Genomic DNA, 20786 nt, shown 5'->3' with positions numbered 1-20786 from the left:
TCCCTCCGACTCAATACATAACTCCCCGCTTTTGTCCCTAAGAGGACCAATTTTCCCTCTAACTACTCTCTCGCTCCTAATATAGGAATAAAATGCCTTTGGATTCTCCTTAATCCTACCAGCCAAAGCCCATTTCATGCCCTCTCTTCTCCCTTCTAATTCCCCTTTTTAGCTCCCTCCTACTCTCTCTATGTTCCTCCAGCGCACTCTCCGTACCCAGTCGTTTCGACCTAACATACGCCTCCCTCTTCTTCCTGACCAAGTCTTCGATACCCCCTGTAATCCACGGCTCTCTAATCCTACCTTTCCCATCCTTCCTCTTAACCGGAACATACCTCCCCTGCAACCATTTCATTTTGCCTTTAAAAGCCTCCCACTTGCCAACCGTGGACTTGCCAGCTAACAGTCCTTCCCAATCAGTGTCCTGCAGCTCCCTCCTAATCCTGCTATAGCTCACCTTTCCCCAGTTCAGCACACTCCCGTTCAGCCGGCACTCGTCCCTTTCCATTTTTATCCTAAAGTAGACGGACTTGTGGTCACTATTAGCCACATGTTCGCCTACCTCTACCTCTCCCACCTGCCCCGGCTCATTACCCAACACTAAATCCAGTATAGCCTCTCCCCTAGTCTATGTCCCTCATTATTTTATAGACCTCTGTGAAATCACCCCGAAGCCTCCTACGCTCCAGGGAAAAAAAGTCCCAGTCTATCCAACCTTTCTAGTTAACTCAAACAGGGTAGACTCAGAAAGAATGTTACCACTGGTGGGGGAGTCCAGAACTAGGGGTCACAATTTGAGGATAAGGGGGAAAGCTTTTAGAAATGAGGTGAGGAGAAATTGCTTCACCCAGAGAGTGGTGAATGTGTGGAATTCACTACAATAGAAAGTAGTTGAGGCCAAAACATTCTGATTTCAAGAAGAAATTAGATATAGCTCTTGGGGCTAAAGGGATGTGGGGAGAAGGGAGGGGGGAATCAGGAAATTGAATTTGATGATTGGCTAGGATTAAAATGAATGGCGGAGCAGGCTCGAGGGGCTGAATGGCCTACTCCTGCTTCGAGTTTCTACGTTTAACAAAATAATTAATGGGTGCTGATCCTCTGATTTCCTCACTGAGCAAAATGCCAGTGAAGGTGAGCTAGAATGGGAGGGCTGGCACAACACTGCACCATCAGTGGGAAGCCTAACCTCAGCGAGTGCGCACTTCTCTTTCTCTCACCCCCCTGCCCCAACAGCCCAAATGATTTTTATCTATTAAAATGGACAGAAAAATCTTGGGATAGAGCAAGGCCACTTGACCTTACTCCCTGATAACAAATGTCAAAATCTAATTGTGAACTTTGGTAGAGATTCTTGGTGCCTCAGAATCGGTTGCTGGATGAAAACTAACCGAACATTTGTATTTTGTTTTTTTTTAATTCGCTGGTACACAGGTATTCGAGATATATTTGCACAAGTGCTTTCAGACTTTGGAATCAAGTATACCCGCGTTCCTATAGAACCAGGACTCCGCGACTGTGATTGGCTAGGACAGCAGCTAATGGACTTTTACCTACAGGTGGAAAAAGATGCATTTAATTCGGTCGACGTATTTCGAAGGCATGGAATCAGGTAAATGGCAAACGGCTTGTTCAAAAAAGCAAAGCTGCTCTGGAAAAAGTGCTTTTTTAAAAAATGTATTTGTGGGACATGGGTGTCGCTGGCCTCCAACATTTTATGGCCTATCCCTCATTCTGAGGGCAGTTGAGAGTCAGCTACATTGCTGTGGCTCTGGAATCACGTAGGCCACACCGGGTAAGGACATTAGTGAACCAGATGGGTTTTTCCGACAATCGGCAATGGTTTCGTGGTCATCAGTAGACTCTTAATTCCAGATTTTTTTTCATTGAATTCAAACTCCACCATCTGCTGTGGCGGGATTCGAACCCGGGTCCCCAGAACATTAGCTGAGTTTCTGGATTAGTAGGCTAGCGATAATACCACGAGGCTAACACCTTCATACAACTTCCATTGTTCACAATTAAAATTATTTTAGGCCTATTTCACCACATCTTGTCCAACATGCCCCACGTCCACATGTCTGTTCTTGGTTTGCTACAATGTTCCAGTGAAGCTCAACGCAAACTGGAGGAATAGAATCTCATCTTCCAACTCGGCACATTATAGCCTTCCAGTCTCAACATCGAATTCAACAACTTCAGATGATCTGCTTTACTCCACCTCAGCCCACTTTGTTTTCATTCTATTTCTTTTAACTTCTTACTGTTCTCTACCGTTTTTAATTTCTTCATTGTCTCTTAATTTTTCTTACCATCTCCCCCCCCCCACTCTCTTCCCCCTACTTCCTCCCCCTTCTCTTGCCTTTTCTCCCCCCTCCCCCGCTGCCCCTTTTCTACATTCTCTGTCCCATTTCCTCCCACGCACCTCCCCCATCCTTTTCCCCTAGTTTCTGTGGCTATGACTTGTTGTTCACTCCCTCACCCTGCAGTATAAATATCCCCCACTTTTTATGCCTTTTAGCTTTGACAAAGGGTCATCTGGACTCGAAACGTCAGCTCTTTTCTCTCCTTACAGATGCTGCCAGACCCACTGAGATTTTCCAGCATTTTCTCTTTTTTGGTTTCACCGCTTCATCACTTTCCTTCCTCCAGTGCATATTCCCTTACCTTTTGCGGTCTGCAGACCGATGGTTATACTCATTCACTACCTCCAGCCCATGTAGAATTAGTTTAACTGATGAGAATGAAAAGAGAAAAATCTCTAACATGTTTTGCAGAAATCAAATAGAAATTGATTGGTAATAGAATTATATAAATCCTCCTGTCATCTGCTCCTTGCACCATCAGGGGCCAGCTTTCAACTCAAGTCTCTTGCATCAGTTTTGCTTTGCCGTGGGAACATGCCAGAAGTAGACCATTCAACCCATTAAGTCTGGTCTATCATTCAATACAGTTGTAGACCATAAAACGTAGGAGCAGAAGTAAGCATTCAGCCCATCGAGTTGGCACCACCATACTATGAGATCACATCTGATCTGATATCCTCAAATCCACTTTCCCGCCTTACCCCCATAAAACGTACCATGCTTAACAATCCAGCCTTCACAGCCCTCTGCAGTAATGAATCCCACAGATTCAGCCCCCTTTCAGTGAAGAAATTTCTCCTCATCCCTGTTTTAAGTGGGCGAGCCCTTACTCTGAGATGATGCCTTCTGGTCCTGGACACTCCCAACAAGAAGAAACAACCTCTCAGCATTTAATCTCAGATTGTGTCTGAGCTTCAGCCTCACCTCCTCTTCACCACCCTATCCTCAACCCCTCTGATTCACTGAGAGACCGTTAAATATTCAACGGTGATAATCCAGTGTCCCAGGTGCAGAATTGCGAAGATTTACAAACCTATGATTGAAGCAATTTCTCCTCTGCTCCATTCTCTTGATTGGCCCCTTATCCTGAGACATGATGTGCTCCATTAACCTGAGGAGCAACTTTTTTTTTTACACAGAGGGTGATACACATGTGGAATGAGCTGCCAGAGGAAGTGGTTGAGGCAGGGACATTGACGACATTTAAAAGGCATTTGGACAGAAACATGGATAGGAAAGGCTGAGGTTTTGGGTCGAATGCAGGCAAATGGGGTTAGCTTAAATGGGCCTTTTGGTCAGCACAGACCAGTTGGGCTGAAGGGCCTGTCTCCGTGCCATAGAATCTATGTGCTAGATACCATGGCCAGGGAAAACAACCTCTTTGTGTCGACCCTGTCAATTCCCTTCAGAATCATGAATAGAATCATAGAATCGCTATAGGCAGAAAGAGGCCATTCGGTCCATCGAACCTGCACTGACAATAATCTCACCCAGGCCCTGACCTCTTAACCCCATTTATTTACCCTGCTGGACTCCCTGACACTCTAGGTTGACTGGCCCCTACCTACACATGTGCACTGTGGGAGGAAATCGGAGCACTGAGGAAACCCAAGCAGTCACGGGGAGAACATGCAAACTGTTCAGTCACCAAAGTTGCAAATTCAACCCAGGTCCCTAGCGCTGTGAGGCAGCAGTGCTGACCATTGTGTGCTGTTTTTGATATGATTTCTTGCACACTTCATTGAGCCAGGGTTGATCCCCTGGCCTGATGGGAATGATAGAGTGGCCGCCTTCTGAATACCAAGGAACGTGGGCCCAGTTATCACAGCCTCTCATCATAGGAGAACCCTCTGATCCCAGAGACCAAACTGGTGAATGTAGAGAAAGGATCCTCCTATGATCCTGTTCTGTTTTTGAGTTTGATCGTAGCTGATCCATACCTTAACTTCATCTACCTGCCTTGGTTGGTAACCCATACTTACCACTGTCTGACAAAAATCTAAACATTTAAAATTTTCCATCGACACAAGTGATAATTTTGACTCTGATGCGTGCATTCACACTTGTCATTTCTTCTTCTAAAACTTCTGATGCAAACCAGCACCCAAACTCAATCCAGCAGACCCATTCCTGGATTGATTTGCATGAACAACCGGCACGATGATTAGCACGGTTGTCTCACAGCACCAGGGACCTGGGTTCAATTCTGGCCTCGGGTCACTGTCTGTATGGAGTTTGCACATTCTCCCTGTGTCTGCGTGGGTTTCCTCTGGATGCTCCAGTTTCCTCCCAAAGATGTGCAGGTTAGGTGAATTAGCCCATGCTAAATTATCCCCTGGTGTCCCAAGCTGTATAAGTTAGGGGGATTAGTGGGATAAATATGAAAAGTTACGGGGAAAGGGCTTTGTGAGTGAGTTGGTGTAGTCACAATGGACCAAATGGCCGCCTCCTGCACTGTAGGGTTTCTGTAATTCCATGAATACTGGAAGAAATATGTATGCAAGAGCACTCAACACCAAGGCTTCAATTCCACAGATTAAGCAGGCATCATAAAGTAACTTATCTGTTCCTGAGTCTCTTAACTAGTAAGCTTATTAGCTTATGTTAACAGGGAACATTATGCATGTCACACTTCCTGACAGCCTAAAACCTTTAAATATCAAAAATAAAATCTCCAATATCATGTGCTGTCAAACTGTTCGACTTCATATTCTCTGCCCGACAGTTGCTGGTGTCATTTGGAAGATAGAATAATTATAATTGTCAATACATTTATCAAGAAGGATTTGGACTACTGCAAACAAGCCTGTGCTTCTTACAACTCTGCTTTGTAGCTGTAGAACTGGGCTAGAAATACCGTGGAAAGTGTTCAATGCTGCTTTCATACCCTGTTGTACTAACGAGTCAGTGGAAGCCAGTTTTAGTTACAAGGATAATGCCCCTCTGCACTCACCACCTCACCCCCCGCAATCCCCCCAACAAACCATTGGGATAAACCAGCAGCAGAAGTTACAAAGAAATTGGCTATCTTGCTGTTTTGCCACATCCAGTGCAAACCTTCGTTATGTCCTCTTGCCTTCGTTGGGTCATTAATACTGGAATTGCAACGTAATCTTTTGGCTCAAGAGCAGAGGATGCTGGAAAAACTCAGCAGGTCTGGCAGCAGCTGTGGGGGGAGAAAACAGAGTTAATGTTTCAAGTCCATCTGGCTCTTCTTCAGAACTAATGAGGGGGAATGTGTTAGACAAACTGTAACTGAGAGATTGCCACAAGGTGGAGCAACCTTAAGAACAAAAGGAAAATGGTGTTGTGTGTGTGTGTGTGTGTGTGTGTGTGTGTGTGTGTGGGGGGGGGGGGGGGGGGGAGGTGCAGTGGGGACAGGTCGCGTTTTCATTCAAACATAGAAACTAACAAGCAGGAGTAGGCCACTCGGCCCTTTGAGCCTGCCCCACTTCTCATTTTGATCATGGCTGATCATCAAATTCCCTCCACCCTCCACCCCAAATGGGACATGCATTTATTGCCCATCCCTAGTTGCCCTTGAGAAGGTGGTGGTGAGCTGCCTTCTTGAATCGCTGTAGACTGTGTGCTGTGGGTTGACCCACAATGCCATTAGGAAGGAAATTCCAGGATTTTGACCCAGCGACTGTGAAGGAACGGCGATTATATTCGCAAGTCAGGATGGTGAGTGAGTTGGAAGGGAAACTTGCAGATGGTGGTGTTCCCATGTATCTGCTGCCTTTGCCCTTCTAGATGGAAGTGGCCATGGGTTTGCAAGGTGCTGTCGAAGGATCTTTGGTGAATTGCTGCGGTGCATCTTGTAGATGGTACACACTACTGCTACTGAGTGTCGGTGGTGGAGGGAGTGGATGTTTGTAGATGTGGTGCCAATCAACCTTTGATATAGGATTTATTTTTCACAAAGGGGGTTTAAGATGGAGGAGAAAGATCACAATCTAAAGTTTCCAAACTCAATGTTGAGTCCCAAGGGGCTGCAGTGTGGCCAATCGGAAGATGAGATACTGCTCTTCCAACTTGCGCCAGACTTCACTGGAGCATTGCAGCAGGCCAAGGACAGACATGTGGGCATAAGCAAGAAATTATGTTACTTACTGTAACCTTTTTACTTGCTGATTTACTCAGATAACCTCTTGGGTCAGCAAAGTGGTTAGCCCTGCTGTCTCACAGCTCCAGGAATCTGGGTTTGATTCCCAGCTTGGGTCACTGCCTGTGCAGAGTCTGCACGTTCTCCCCGTGTGTGCATGGGTTTCCTCTGGGTGCTCCAGTTTCCTCCCACAGTCCAAAAGATGTGCTGGTTAGGTGTATTGACCATGCTATATTCTCCCACAGTGTACCCAAACAGGCGCCGGAGTGTGGCAACTAGGGGATGTTCACCATAACTTCATTGCAGTGTTAATATAAGCTTACTTGTGAAACTGATAAATAAACTTTAACTTTCGAATCTTCCCCAGGAAGTGGAAGATGTACTTTTTTTTCCTCCTTGGAATTGGAAACTTCCTGGGCAGTTGTGAACCTGCCATGCTGAGATTTCAGTGCACTGTTCTGAAAATGTCTTTTACATTTATGGGCAATCTTGACTTGATGTTTTAATTGATTTCTAAGTTTGAATTGCTGATGTCTGTCAGGTCAGAGAAACTGTTGAACCACAGTAACCATGGAGGTAAGTTCACATGGTCACAGGCCTGAAACATTAACTCTAATGAACATTATTGTTCTATCCACAAATACTGAGTATTTCTGGTACTTTCTGTTTTTATTAACTATACAATGGAGTTTCCAGTGGGTGTATGATAGAATGGGGGACACAGTGGTTTGCACTGTTCCCTCACAGCGCCAGGGACCTGGGTTCAATTCCAGCCTCGGTGACTGTCAATGTGAAGTTTGCACATTCTCCCCATGTTTGTGTGGGTTTACGCCAGGTGCTCTGGTTTCTCCCACAGTCCAGAGATGTGTGGGTTAGGTAGATTGGCCTCGCTTTAAGTTGCCCTTTTGTATCGGGGATCTGGCAGGGTAAGTATGTGGGGTTACGAAGAAAGGGCCTGGGTGGGATTGTTGTTGGTGCAAGCTTGATGGGACAAATGGCCTCCTTCTGCACTGAAGAGATTCTGTGATTTCAATGAAGAACTTGACATTCTTTAAGATTGGATCACTACATCCAATGCTAGATAGAAAACGTGAAGTGTGTGTACGCTGGGGTACTCAACAATAAGAGTGACTCAATTTCAGATTTAAGAACATAATAAGAACATAAGAAATAGGAGCAGGAGTAGGCCATCTAGCCCTTCGAGCCTGCCCCGCCATTCAATAAGATCATGGCTGATCTGTCGTGGCTCAGTTCCACTTTCCCGCCCTCTCCCCATAACCCTTAATCCCCTCTCTTATCAAAAACCCATCAACCCGCGTCTTAAAAATATTTAGCGAGGCAGCCTCCACCACTTCAACGGGCAGAGAATTCCAGAGATTCACCACCCTTTGAGTGAAGAAGTTCCTCCTCAACTCCGTTCTAAACCGCACCCCCCTTTATCTTGATTTATTAGATGTTTAAAAAAAACTTGCATTTATCTAACATTTTTCACAACCTTACCTGGTTCCAAATTGCTTTATAGCCAATTAAGTACTTTTGAAATGTAACAGAAACAGAAGCAGGAATGGGCCATTTGAGCCAACTCTGTTATACAATATGTCCATGACTGACCCTCAACATCTCCCCACACCCCTTGACATCTTTAGAGTCCAGAAATCTATTTCCTTCTTCAATATATTCAGTGATTTCGTCTCCACAGCTTTCTGTGATAGAGAAATCCACAGGTTCACCACCCTCTGAGTGAAGATGTTTCTCCTCATCTCTGTCCTAAATGGCCTACCCCATATCCTGAGACTCTGAACCCTTGTTCTAAATATCCAGCTCCCCCTCCCCACTCCTCCTCCCAGCCAGAGGAAACAATATCCTTGCATCTAGTCCTGTCAGAATTTTATACATTTTAATTAGATTCCCCCCCCACCATTCTTCTGAACTCCAGTGAGTACAGGCTCAATCCTGCTAATCTCTCTCTGTACGATAATCTTGCCCTCCCAGTCTGGTGACTCTTCGCTGCACTCCCGCTATGGCAAGTATATTCTTCCTTCGATAAGGAGATCAAAACTGTACACAATGTGCACTACCTTTTGTCATGTAGGAAAATTTGTGGACAACGAGGCCTTGCAAACAGCAATGTGATACACTGAGTCCTGTCTTAAAGTTCTAATTACACTCCTGAAAGTTGCAACCTTAAAGTGAAATGACTTTAAGTGAATAATGGATTCCTGTAGGAATCTATAATAAAACTGGAATTGGGTGCAATCGGGCATTTTTTTTGTCTGGATACACAGTTTGAAATGCTGTATCATTCATGTGCAACCTGTGCATTTCAAGCTGAAATAACTTACAAAGTAAAATAAGTCCCTAAATATAAAAGAAATCCTAGATAAGTTGAACAGAAAACATTTGGAGGACAAAGAACAAGGGAGGGAGACAGTATTTCGCTAGATAGCTCTATCAAAGTGCCAGCACAGACATAATAAACCAAATGTTTTCCTTTCATGCTGTAGAATTTGATTAATGATTAGAAGTGGAGGATAGACTCTAGGCCAGCCCTCTAAACTCCACAGCAAGTCTCTGCCTTATTCTCCTCTGTGAGATTCAGAAACCTTGCCTTCCACATTTCCATCTAAATGCATTTTTTAAGCAAATCTTTTGGTAACTTCCAATTATGAAAGATTTTCATTATTGAATATTACATTTTCACATCTCCTTCTGTCTCTGCGCATTGCCTTCAGTTGCCCCAATGATTTCCTTCTGAGAATTCATTGAAAATATTTAATCCTCTGTCAGAGATGGCTACCCAAGCCCTTTTTCTTTTATTCTTTCACAGGGCATCAGCATCGCTGGCTAGCAAATCCCTAATCACCCTTCAGAAGGTGGTGGTGAGCCAGTTTCTTAAGACACTGCTGCAGGTATGTCCGCAGTGCTATTTGGGAGGGAGTTCCAGGAATGGCGATATATTTCCAAGTCAGTTGTGTGACTTGGAAGGGAACTTCTTGGTTGGTGGCTTTCCCATGCAATTGGTGCCTTTGTCCTTCTAGGTGGTAGAGGTTGTGGGTTTGGGATGTACTGTTGAAGGAGCCTTGGTGTGTTCTTGCCACACTGCTACCACTATATGTCAGCGGTGGAGGGATTGAATGTTTGTGGATGGGATGCCACTCAATGGTTAGAGGGTCATTGATTGGTTCCACTGGTTGGCACAACATCGAGGGCCGAAGGGCCTGTACTGCGCTGTAATGTTCTATCTGTGTTCAGTGGGCTGCATGGTGTTGAGCTTCATGAGTGTTGTTGGAGCTGTGCTCGTGCAGACAAGTGGAGAGTATTCCATCACACTCACGACTTGTAAATGGTGGACAGGCTTTGGGAAGTTGAGAGTTGTTTTCCAGCTTCTGACTTGCTCTTATAATCACAGTATGTGTATCCTAGAATAGAATCTTAGTGCAGAAAGAGGCCATTCAACCCATTGAGTCTGCACCGAGAACAATCTCGCCCAGGCCCCATCTCCATAACTTAGTGTCTCCCTGACACTAAGGGACAATTTGGCACGGCAAATCCAACTAACCTGCACGTCTTTGGACTGTGGGAAGAAACCGGAGCGCGTGGAGGAAACCCACGCAGACATGGGGAGAACATGCAAGCTCCGCATAGACAGTGATCCTAGCTGGGAATTGAAACCGGGTCCCTGGCGCTGTGAGGCAGCAGTGCTAACTGCTGTGCCACCATGTGCTGTCTCTGATATGCTTTCTTGCACACTTCATTGAACCAGGGTTGAACCCCTGGCTTGATGGTAATGATAGAATGGGGATATGCCAGGCTATGGCTTATTGATTGTCGTTGCATACAATTCTGCTGTTGCTCATCACCCCCATAGTCATAGAGGTTTACAGCATGGAAACAGGCCCTCTGGCCCAACTTATCCATGCTACCCTTTTTTAAATCCCCTAAGCTAGTCCCAATTGCCCACATTTGGCCCATATCCCTCTATACCCATGTAACTATCTAAATGCTTTTTAAAAGACAAAATTGTACTACTGCCTCTGGCAACTTGTTCCAGACAGTCACCACTCTCTGTGAAAAAACAAATTGGCCCTCTGAACACTTTTATCTCTCCCCTCTCACCTTAAACCTATTCCCTCTAGTTGTAGACTTCCCTAGCCTTGGAAAACAATATTGACTATCTAGCTGATCTGTGCCCCTCATTATTTTATAGACCTCTATAAGGTCACCTCTCAGCCTCCTACACTCCAGAGGAAAAAATCTCAGTCTATTCAGCCTCTCCTTATAACTCAATCCATCAAATGCAGGTAGTATCCTAGTAAATCTTTTCTGCACTCTTTCTAGTTTAATAATATCCTCTCTATAATAGGGAGACCAGAATTGCACACAGTATTCCAAGCCTTACCAATGTCTTGTACAACTTCAACAAGACGTCCCAATTTCTGTATTCAGTGTTCTGACCGATGAAATCAAGCATGCTGAATGCCTTCTTCACCACTCTATCCACCTGTGACTCCACTTTCAAGGAGCTATGAGTGAACATGCCAATATCAAATAATGTCGTTGCAGGCACAATATCAATTTAAATATACCAAATATTGGTATATTTCACGTGAAAGTGAAATTTTAAGGGAAAACCTTTGTCCAATTCCTTGTAAAACTTAATATATGCCAGTAGAAATGTATCACAGAATTCCTACAATGCAGAAGGAGGCCATTTGGCCCATTGAGTCTACACTGACAATAATCCCACAGAGGCCCATCCCTGCAGCCCTACATGTTTACCCTGCTAATTCCTCCTGACACTAAAGGGTGATTTAGCATGGCCATGGGTTATAGGGAGGTGTTGAGGGTCAGTCATGAACATTCTGCATAGCAGAGTTAGCTCAAATGGCCCATTCCTGCTTCTGTATCTGTGTTAAATTTCAAAAGTACTTAATTGGCTATAAAGCATTTTGGGACCAGGTAAGGTTGTGAAAGGTGTTAGATAAATGCAATTTTTTTTACATCTAATAGATCTGAAACTCAGTCACTCTTATTGTTGAGTGCCCCAGAATACACACACTTCACATTTTCCATCTAGCATTGGATGCAGAGATCCAATCTTAGATTTATTAAAGAATGCCGAGTTCTTCATAGAAATCATAGAATCCCCACACTGCAGAAGGAGGCCATTCGGCCTGTTAAGCCTGCATGGACCGGAATCTGCCCCCCACCGACCACAGACACTAAGGGGCAATTTACCACAGCCAATTAACCTATCTTGCACATCTTTGGAATGCGGAAGGAACCGGAGCACCCGGAATAAACTCACACAGACACGAGGAGAATGTGCAAACTCCACACAGTCACCCGAGGCTGGAGTCGAACCTGAGTCCCTGGCGCTGTGAGGCAGTAGTGCTAACCACTGTACCACCAAACTATCTCCTTAGATTCATTTTTAATGGGGCCTTAAACTAGGATATTTTTACAGTTACAATTTATATAACTCTAACCAGGAACAACATGTCAATTTTAGACTGGATCCTTATATCCTTTGTGCAGGTATGCTATCCTGAGCCATTTTGTTCAAACCTAACCCTGCATAGGATCCTGCTACAACTTTACAAAATGTTGTTGTTTGGACCATTTATATCAAGATTGTTGCTTTCAGAGCAGACTTCAAGATCAGACAACTTAATGTTTGTTTTGGCATTGTATTTCCTTTCATGGGATGTGGTTAGGCCAGCATTTATCGCCCATCTCTAACTGCCCCACAAAGGTGGCAGTGAGCCATTACCTCCCATCTGGTGTGGGTACTCCCACAGAGTTGTTAGAAAGGGGAGTTCCAGAACTTTGATCCCACGCTAGGGAAGGAATGGTGATGTAATTCCAAGTCAGGATACTGCATCATTTGGAGGCAGTGGTGATCACATGTGTCTGAAACCCTTTACGTTCTGTAGTCTTAAGAACTTTTTTTTTAAAATACATACAATAAACGCAACAATCTGACAGCATCAGAAAGGTTATTGACCGGAAACTTTGAATCTATTCCTCTCTGTAGGTTTCACCAGCCCTTTGAGTGCTCCCAGGATTTTGTTATTTCAGTTTTCCTGCGTCGACATACTTTTTTTTCTGTATTAATTTGCGTTAGCGATTATTCTTTCGCAGTAGTTCACATATCATACTTCAAATTTTCTTCCTTGCTACTTTTACCTCTTCAGAGCACATGGGCTTTATGTTTGACACTTGCTGTCTCTGTGTAGCCCTAGTCTGATGGGGGATGCCTTCATTGTGTAATCATACTATACTCAAAATAGTATGGGAGTGAGCAGGACACTCCAGTTCCAACATTTCATGGCCGACAGACATTTCTTTTCATCTGGCTGGATGAACAGTCGGTCTGGAGGATGGGTAAAGGATAAATTACACTCGGCGGGGGTGGGGAGTTAAAGTTGCCTACCAATTAACACAATAAAGTTTGTTTATTAGTCACAAATAAGGCTTACATTAACTGCAATGAACTTACTGTGAAACTTTCCTAGTCGCCACAGTCCAGCACCTTTTTGGGTCAATGCATCTAACTAGCACCCTTTTCAGAAAATGGGAGGAAACCGGAGCACCCGGCAGAAACTCACACAAACTGCAGACGCACGTACAGTGACTCAAGCTGGGAATGGAACTCAGGTCCCTGGCCCTGTGAGGCAACAGTGCTAATCACTGTGCCACTCCCTAATCCTTGAAGTCCTGGGTGGTATTTTAATAAATCCGTGTTGCTATTCCCTGCAAGGCTTGTATATTCTTCCAAAGGTGTGGTGCTCATAACTGCTGTCAGTACTGGGTGGCACCGTGGTTAGCACTGCTGCTTCACAGCTCCAGGGATCTGGGTTTGATTCCTGGCTTGGGTCACTGTCTGTGTGGAGTCTACACATTCTCTCTGTGCCTGCATGGGTTTCCTCCGGGTGCTCCAGTTTCCTCCCACAGTCCAGAGATGTGCGGGTTAGGTTGATTAGCTATGCCAAAAAATTGCTCTTACTGTCCTGGGATGTGTAGGGATTAGTGGATAAATATGTAGAGATATGGGGGTTGGGCCTGGGTGGGATTGTGGTTGATGCAGACTCGATGGACTGAATGGCTTAAGAACATAGAACATAGAACATAGAACACTACAGCACAAACAGGCCCTTCGGCCCACAAGTTGCGCCGACCACATCACCTACCAACCTACAGACCTATCTATAACCCTCAATCTCATTAAACCCCATATACTCATCCAGAAGTCTTTTCAAAGACCCCAGCGAGTTCGCCTCCACCACCACTGACGGCAGCCGATTCCATTCACTCACCACCCTCTGAGTGAAAAACTTACCCCTAACATCACTTCTGAACCTCCCTCCCCGCACCTTAAATCTGTGTCCTCTCGTAGCGACCATTTCAAACCGGGGAAATAGCCTCTGAGAGTCCACCCTATCTATCCCTCTCAACATTTTGTAAACTTCTATCAGGTCGCCTCTCAACCTTCGTCTCTCCAGGGAAAAGAGTCCCAGCTCCCTCAACCTAACTTCATAAGGCATGCCTCCCAGTCCAGGCAACATCCTTGTAAATCTCCTCTGCACCCTTTCAATAGCTTCTACATCTTTCCTATAGTGAGGCGACCAGAACTGCGCACAATACTCCAAATGAGGCCTGACAAGGGTCTTATAAAGTTCCAGCATTACCTCCCGACTCCTAAACTCAATCCCTCGATTAATGAAGGCCAGTACACCATACGCCTTCTTGACCACCTCCTCCACCTGCGAGGCCGATTTAAGAGTCCTGTGGACCCGGACCCCAAGATCCTTCTGCTCCTCAACACTACTCAGACTTCTGCCCTTAATAGTGTACTCGTTCATCCCGTTGGTTCTGCCAAAATGGACGACAACACATTTATCCGCGTTGAAGTCCATCTGCCACTTCTCCGCCCAGTCCTGCATCCTATCTATGTCCTGCTGCAACTTTTGCCATCCTTCCAGATCATCCACAACACCACCGACCTTCGTGTCATCAGCGAACTTACTTACCCATCCCTCCACTTCCTCATCCAGGTCATTTATGAAAATGACAAACAACAAGGGTCCCAGAACAGATCCTTGAGGCACTCCGCTGGCTTCTTTCTGTACTGTAGGGTTTCTATGCTTACTTCAGGCATGGGCTAACCAGGACTTTGTACAGTTGAAGTATAACCTCTAGTCTCTTGTATTCTATTCTAAAACTAAAGGTCAGCATTTCATTAGCCATCTTCATATAATCTCAGCAGAATCTTCTATTCTCATTTCCTACAAGGTGCAGATTAAGCTACTGCTCAAATGCATCTGTGCTGTTACTTCACTGCCTGTGGTAACAAGTTCTGGATAGAAGTGTTCCATCTGAATTCCCCATTGGATTTATTTGTGATCATCTTGTGGGGAAAATCCAAACTTGGGGCCATAAATGAGAGTGGGAACATTTTTTCCATTTGCATCCCATTAATCTCTGGCATTAGTGAGTTCTATCAAGTCATCCTTCAGTATTTCCTTTTCTAGAGAATTCCCCTTGCCTGCTCAACTTTTCCTGACAGGTATTAACCTCAACAGAGTTGTCGTGATGGGAGACTTCAATTTCCCAAACATCGACTGGAATATCCCTAGGGTAAGGGGTTTGGATGGGGAGGAGTTTGTTAGGTGTGTTCAGGAAGGTTTCCTGACACAGTATGTAGATAAGCCTACGAGGGGAGAGGCTGTACTTGACCTGGTACTGGCGAATGAACCAGGGCAGGTGATGGATCTCTCGGTAGGAGAGCATCTTGGGAATGGTGACCATAATTCTATCTTCTTCACAATTGCATTGGAACGAGATAGGATCAGGCAGGCTAGGAAGGTGTTTGTCTGGAGTAAGGGGAGATACGAAGAAGTCAGGAAGTTACTTGGACAAATAAACTGGAAGGAGGCATTCTTAGGGAAAAGTACCGAAGGAAGGTGGCAGATATTCAAGGAATGTTTGTCTGGAGCTCTGCATGACAACGTTCCGATGAGACAAGGGGGTTTTGGTAGGTCGCAGGAACCGTGGTGTACAAAGGCTGTGTTGAACCTAGTCAGGAGGAAAAGGAAGGTGTACAAAAGGTTCAGGGAACTAGGAGATGTTAAGGATCTTGAGGAGTATAAGGGCTGTAGAAAGGAGCTTAAAAGGGAAATTAGGAGAGCCAGAAGGGGTCATGAGAAGACCTTGGTGGGTAAGATTAAGGAGAATCCCAAGGCCTTCTATAAATATGTGAAAGGTAAAAGGATGAGAAGAGAAGGGATAGGACCTATAAAAGGTGAAGGGGGAAAGGTCTGTGTGGAACCAGAAGAAATGGCAGAGGTGCTTAATGAGTACTTTGCCTCAGTATTCACGGTGGAAACTGATCTGGGAGATTTTGCTACGGATTTGCAGCAGATGGAAAAGATTGAGTATATGGATATTAAGGAGGAGGATGTGTTAGAACTTTTGAATTCTATCAAGATAGATGAGTCGCCGGGACCAGATGGGATGTACCCCAGGATACTGTGGGAGGCGAGGGAAGTGATTGCAGAGCCCCTGGCGATGATCTTTGCGTCGTCAATGGAGACGGGAGAGGTTCTGGAAGATTGGAGGATTGCGGATGTAGTTCCTATTTTCAAGAAAGGGAACAAAGATAGCCCGGGAAATTACCGACCGGTGAGTCTGACCTCAGTGGTTGGTAAGCTGATGGAGAGGCTTCTGAGGGACAAGATTTACGAGCATTTGGAGAGGTTTGACATGATCAGAAATAGGCAGCATGGATTTGTCAAGGGCAGGTCGTGCCTTACAAGCCTGGTTGAGTTCTTCGATAATGTGACTGAACACATTGACGAAGGAGGTGCAGTGGACGTGGTGTACATGGACTTCAGCAAGGCGTTTGATAAGGTCCCCCCTGCAAGACTTCTTGAGAAGGTGAGAGGGCATGGGATCCAAGGGCCTTTGGCCTTGTGGATCCAGAACTGGCTTGCCTGCAGAAGGCAGAGAGTGGTTGTGGATGGGTCTTTTTCGGCATGGAGGTCAGTCACCAGTGGAGTGCCCCAGGGATCTGTTCTAGGACCCTTGCTGTTTGTCATTTTCATAAATGACCTAGATGAGGAAGTGGAGGGATGGGTAAGTAAGTTCGCTGATGACACGAAGGTCGGTGGTGTTGTGGATGGTCTGGAAGGATGTCAAAAGTTGCAGCAGGACATAAATAGGATGCAGGACTGGGCGGAGAAGTGGCAGATGGACTTCAACGCGGATAAATGTGTAGTCGTCCATTTTGGCAGAACCAACAGGATGAACGAGTACACTATCAAGGGCAGGAAGGAGTCTTAGTAGTGTTGAAGAGCAGAAGGATCTTGGGGTCCGGGTCCACAGGACTCTTAAATCGGCCTCGCAGGTGGAGGATGTGGTCAAGAAGGCGTATGGTGTACTGGCCTTCATTAATCAAGGGATTGAGTTTAGGAATCGGGAGGTAATGTTGCAACTTTATAAGACCCTTGTCAGGCCTCATTCGGAGTACTGTGCGCAGTTCTGGTCGCCTCACTATAGGAAAGACGTAGAAGCTATTGAAAGGGTACAGAGGAGATTTACAAGGATGTTGCCTGGACTGGGAGGCATGCCTTATGAAGTTAGGTTGAGGGAGCTGGGACTCTTTTTCCCTGGAGAGACGAAGGTTGAGAGACGACCTGATAGAAGTTTATAAAATGTTGAGAGGAATAGATAGGGTGGATTCTCAGAGGCTATTTCCCCGGGTTGAAATGGTCACTACGAGAGGACACAGATTTAAGGTGCGGGGAGGAAAGTACAGAAGTGATGTTAGGGGTAAGTTTTTCACTCAGGGTGGTGAGTGAATGGAATCAGCTGCCGTCAGTGGTGGTGGAGGCAAACTCGCTGGGGTCTTTTAAAAGACTTCTGGATGAGTATATGGGGTTTAATGGGATTGGGGGTTATAGATAGGTTTATAGATTGGTAGGTGTTGATGTGATCAGCGCAACTCATGGGCTGAAGGGCCTGTTTGTGCTGTAGTGTTCTATCTATCTATCTCTTAGCTCTGGTATAACTCGAGTTCATCTTTTATTTGCACTTTCTCCACTGCCTTCATGTTCTGGAGACCAAAACTGTCAGCAGCTCGAACCCAAGATTCTATATGTTTGATGTGATTTCTCTACTCAATTCTACCCTAAAAATAAGCGTCAGTGCTTTTGTTTGCTGTTTTTAAATGGCTTCCTTTATTTACGGCGCTGGTCAAGTTGGTATTTGGGATTTCAACAAAGAAGGCAAGTTAAACTAGAAACGTAAGCTGTTTCTCACACCATGTTTGTTCTCAAGTGTAATGGTAATTCCTATCAGACATTAAGTGTGCTAAACTAGCATATACATAATAGCTCAGCCCCCTTAAGGAGGATTCATAGCTAACAACTCATTGAAGCCTTTACTCTCAAGAGATTTAAATTTGTGCACCATTCTAGCTAACTGCTAATCAAATAAAGGAATTTGTTGCAAATTGTCAGCAAAACATCTATCGAGCTCATTCCAAACGTTCAAGGTGGAACTGAATGTCACGGCTAGTGTGAACAAAGCCTATATGGTTTTGAAAAGTGATTTTTTTTTAAAAAAATGAATGTATTATGATTGGGGCTAGCATTGCTGCTTCACAGCATCAGGGACCCAGGTTCGATTCCCAGCTTGGGTCACTATCTGTGTGGAGTTTGCGTTCCCTTGTCTGCTTGGGTTTCCTCCAACAGTCCAAAGATGTGTGGGTTAGGTGCCCCTTTAGTGTCAGTGGCACTAGCTAGGGTAAATGCACAGGGTTGTGGGGAAAGGGCCTGGGTGTGATCGTGGCTGGTGCAGACTCGATGGGCTAAATGGCCCCCATCTGCACTGTAGAATTCTATGATTTGTAATCTCCAAGGTGAGATTAAACAAACTAGGATTGCATTCCCTGTGATTTTTAATGGGCAATTTGAAGTTTAAGCTGTTTGGGTAATGTGATTCCAAACTATTTGTTTGGAGAGACTCGAATAAGGGACATTGTCTAAATAATCTGCATCTCTGCTGTAAATCAACTCCAGTTCCCAGGGGGAGCCAACTGAGGGAACATTTTGCAAAACACCTGACTACAAACTCCACCAATTTTCCCCTCACTGGCTGACAGTGCTATCAATAGACACTGTGCTTTTTGTAAACGTGACAAGTTTTAAATTACATTTTATTTCACTGACGGCTGCTTTAAATTTTATTTCTCCCAACAGGTGGACTGATATCTATATTGGTCTAACAACAATGGGAAAAAACATGTCGGTGTCAAACATTCAGAGGCTCATTGAGAATGCCATCACTGCAAGGAAAGTAAAGCAACATTTGGACAGCTCCTGCGGGAAGAAATTCCGCCCGCTGCAAGATGACTCAATATTGACAATGGAGCTAATGGTGCATCCTGGTTATTGCAGCTTCCCTGAAGAGGGGGGATGTGGAGAGGGGCCCGATGAGTTTTCAATGTCTGCAGACAGACTCCACGAACTGCAAACCCTCAAGGAGTCAAAGCTCCTAAAATATTATGAGGATAAAAACATCCAACTGTGCTCTTTTAAAGACTTGTAAAGGAAATAAAGAGGAGCTGGCAGAGTGATGCTTCGGAGGAAGAGTGGGGCAGGAGGGAGAAGAATATAGCTTTGAGTTTTTCAGATTGAGGTGGGATAGTATATGCCAGCACCGCTTACAAATTAAGCCACATTGGCAAAATCAGGCAGGCTCTTTAGAGAAGTGGAACTGGAAATAATCCAATATTTCACTGATGGTATTGAAAAATACATAATCGTTAATGGAATTCACGTAGCAAAAACCCCCTTTTGATTACTCCTAGTCCCAATCAGAGCACATCAGTGCCAGTTCTTGAGGAAAAAAGACAACTTTATATGGCCAGTAGAATTATTTATTTTGCATTAATTTTTCTAGGATATAGAAATTATGTTAACAGTGCTGTGTTCTGAATGTTTCAAAACATTCCATCCACAGACTCAAAAGGGAACCAAAGCTGATGAAACCTCAGAAGCTTATATTTTAGCAAGCACTAAATATCTATCCTTGTTTAAACAGGTACTGTATATAGAGGAAATTATGAAACAGAACTGTGCAATAACTTGAAGTCCAGTATGAAGACGGTTTAAAATAATCATTGCTCAATGATTAATATCAGTGTTTGGTCTCTTAAGTGTTAGGTTATGAAGCAAAACTGGTGTGCAAGATTATTCAGTTGAACATTTGTTTACATGGACTGCAGTACATCTCCAGTTTCTTTATGCAGTGTACAGCAATATCCCATCTTGGAAGTGGGAGACTTCCAGTGGAAACATAACTTCCTGACCTGAAACACTACACTTAATGATGACCAGGAGATTATTTCACACCTATGAAGTGAACTGCTGAGTATCTTGGGTCTACAAGGCTGCTGATTTACATTTTAAGAAAATGAACGGTTGTACTCCAGTATATTGTTTTTTTTTAAAAACTGATTTGTATGAGTTTTGACTTGAACAAGACTGTGTACTGTTGTATAATGTTACAAAACATTCAAATGACTTGACAGAATTGGCAAATAAAATTATCTTGGTTCATATTAAACACTGCATCTAATCCATGGCATCAATTTTGGGAAACTAGTAAGTAAGTACAGAAAGCAAGATGAACAGGTTTGTGCTATGAACGAGGGATTCCATGGACAACACTACCCAGATTGTTCACTTGTTTTCATGTAAGTTTCCTCCAAAATGTATTTACGCCTATTTCTGCCCATAGGTGACTGTCTCCAGGACCAATTTTACCTCCACTACAAACAAAGCTCTTGTAAGAAAAGCACAAAAAAGGGGAAGCTGTGCAGGTGTGGTAGCATCTGTGGGGAGAGAAACAGAGTTAACGTACAAAGTCAAACCTGACAACTTCTGTCTTGAAATGTGCCTGCGTTTCTCATTATACATGCTGCCACACCTGTTGAGCTTTACATGGAATCCTAGAATGCCTACAGTGCAGAAGGAGGCCACTTGGTCCATCGATCTGCACAGACCACACTCCCACCCAGGCCCTATCCTGTTACCCCATGTATTTACCCTGCTAATCCCCCTCTCACGAGCATCAATTTAACATGGTCAATCATGCACGTCGCTGGACGGTGGGAAGAAACCAGAGCACCTGGAGGAAACCTACAGACATGGGGAGAATGTGCAAACTCCACTGGGTCTCTGGCGCTGTGAGGCAACAGTGCTAAGTACTGTGCCGTCCCAGTATAGAAATCATAGAAACCCTACAGT

The 20786-nt window shown here is 44.6% G+C and overlaps 1 protein-coding gene across 5 annotated transcripts in view; it reads left to right on the top strand.

Annotated features, from left to right (window-relative positions):
- The window catches only part of ydjc (YdjC chitooligosaccharide deacetylase homolog), a 70551-nt gene extending 50465 nt beyond the window's left edge, over positions 1-20086 (top strand). For 4 of the 5 annotated variants that reach the window (XM_080208652.1, XM_080208653.1, XM_080208655.1 and 1 more), the window contains 2 exons: positions 1435-1612; positions 18735-20086. In XM_080208652.1, the coding sequence (XP_080064778.1) occupies positions 1435-1612; positions 18735-19083 (527 nt within the window). In that variant the 3' untranslated portion in view covers positions 19084-20086. Of the gene's footprint in view, positions 1-1434; positions 1613-9298; positions 9381-18734 lie in introns of all 5 variants that reach the window. The other variant, XM_080208656.1, reaches the window with a different exon arrangement.
- The last annotated feature ends 700 nt before the right edge of the window (positions 20087-20786 follow it).

This window comes from Carcharhinus amblyrhynchos, chromosome 20 (assembly GCF_965287045.1).
Source record: "Carcharhinus amblyrhynchos chromosome 20, sCarAmb.v2.hapA, whole genome shotgun sequence".
Taxonomy (NCBI): domain Eukaryota; kingdom Metazoa; phylum Chordata; class Chondrichthyes; order Carcharhiniformes; family Carcharhinidae; genus Carcharhinus; species Carcharhinus amblyrhynchos.
Note: the sequence above shows the minus strand (reverse complement) of the source record. Positions and strands in the feature narration are given on the sequence as shown.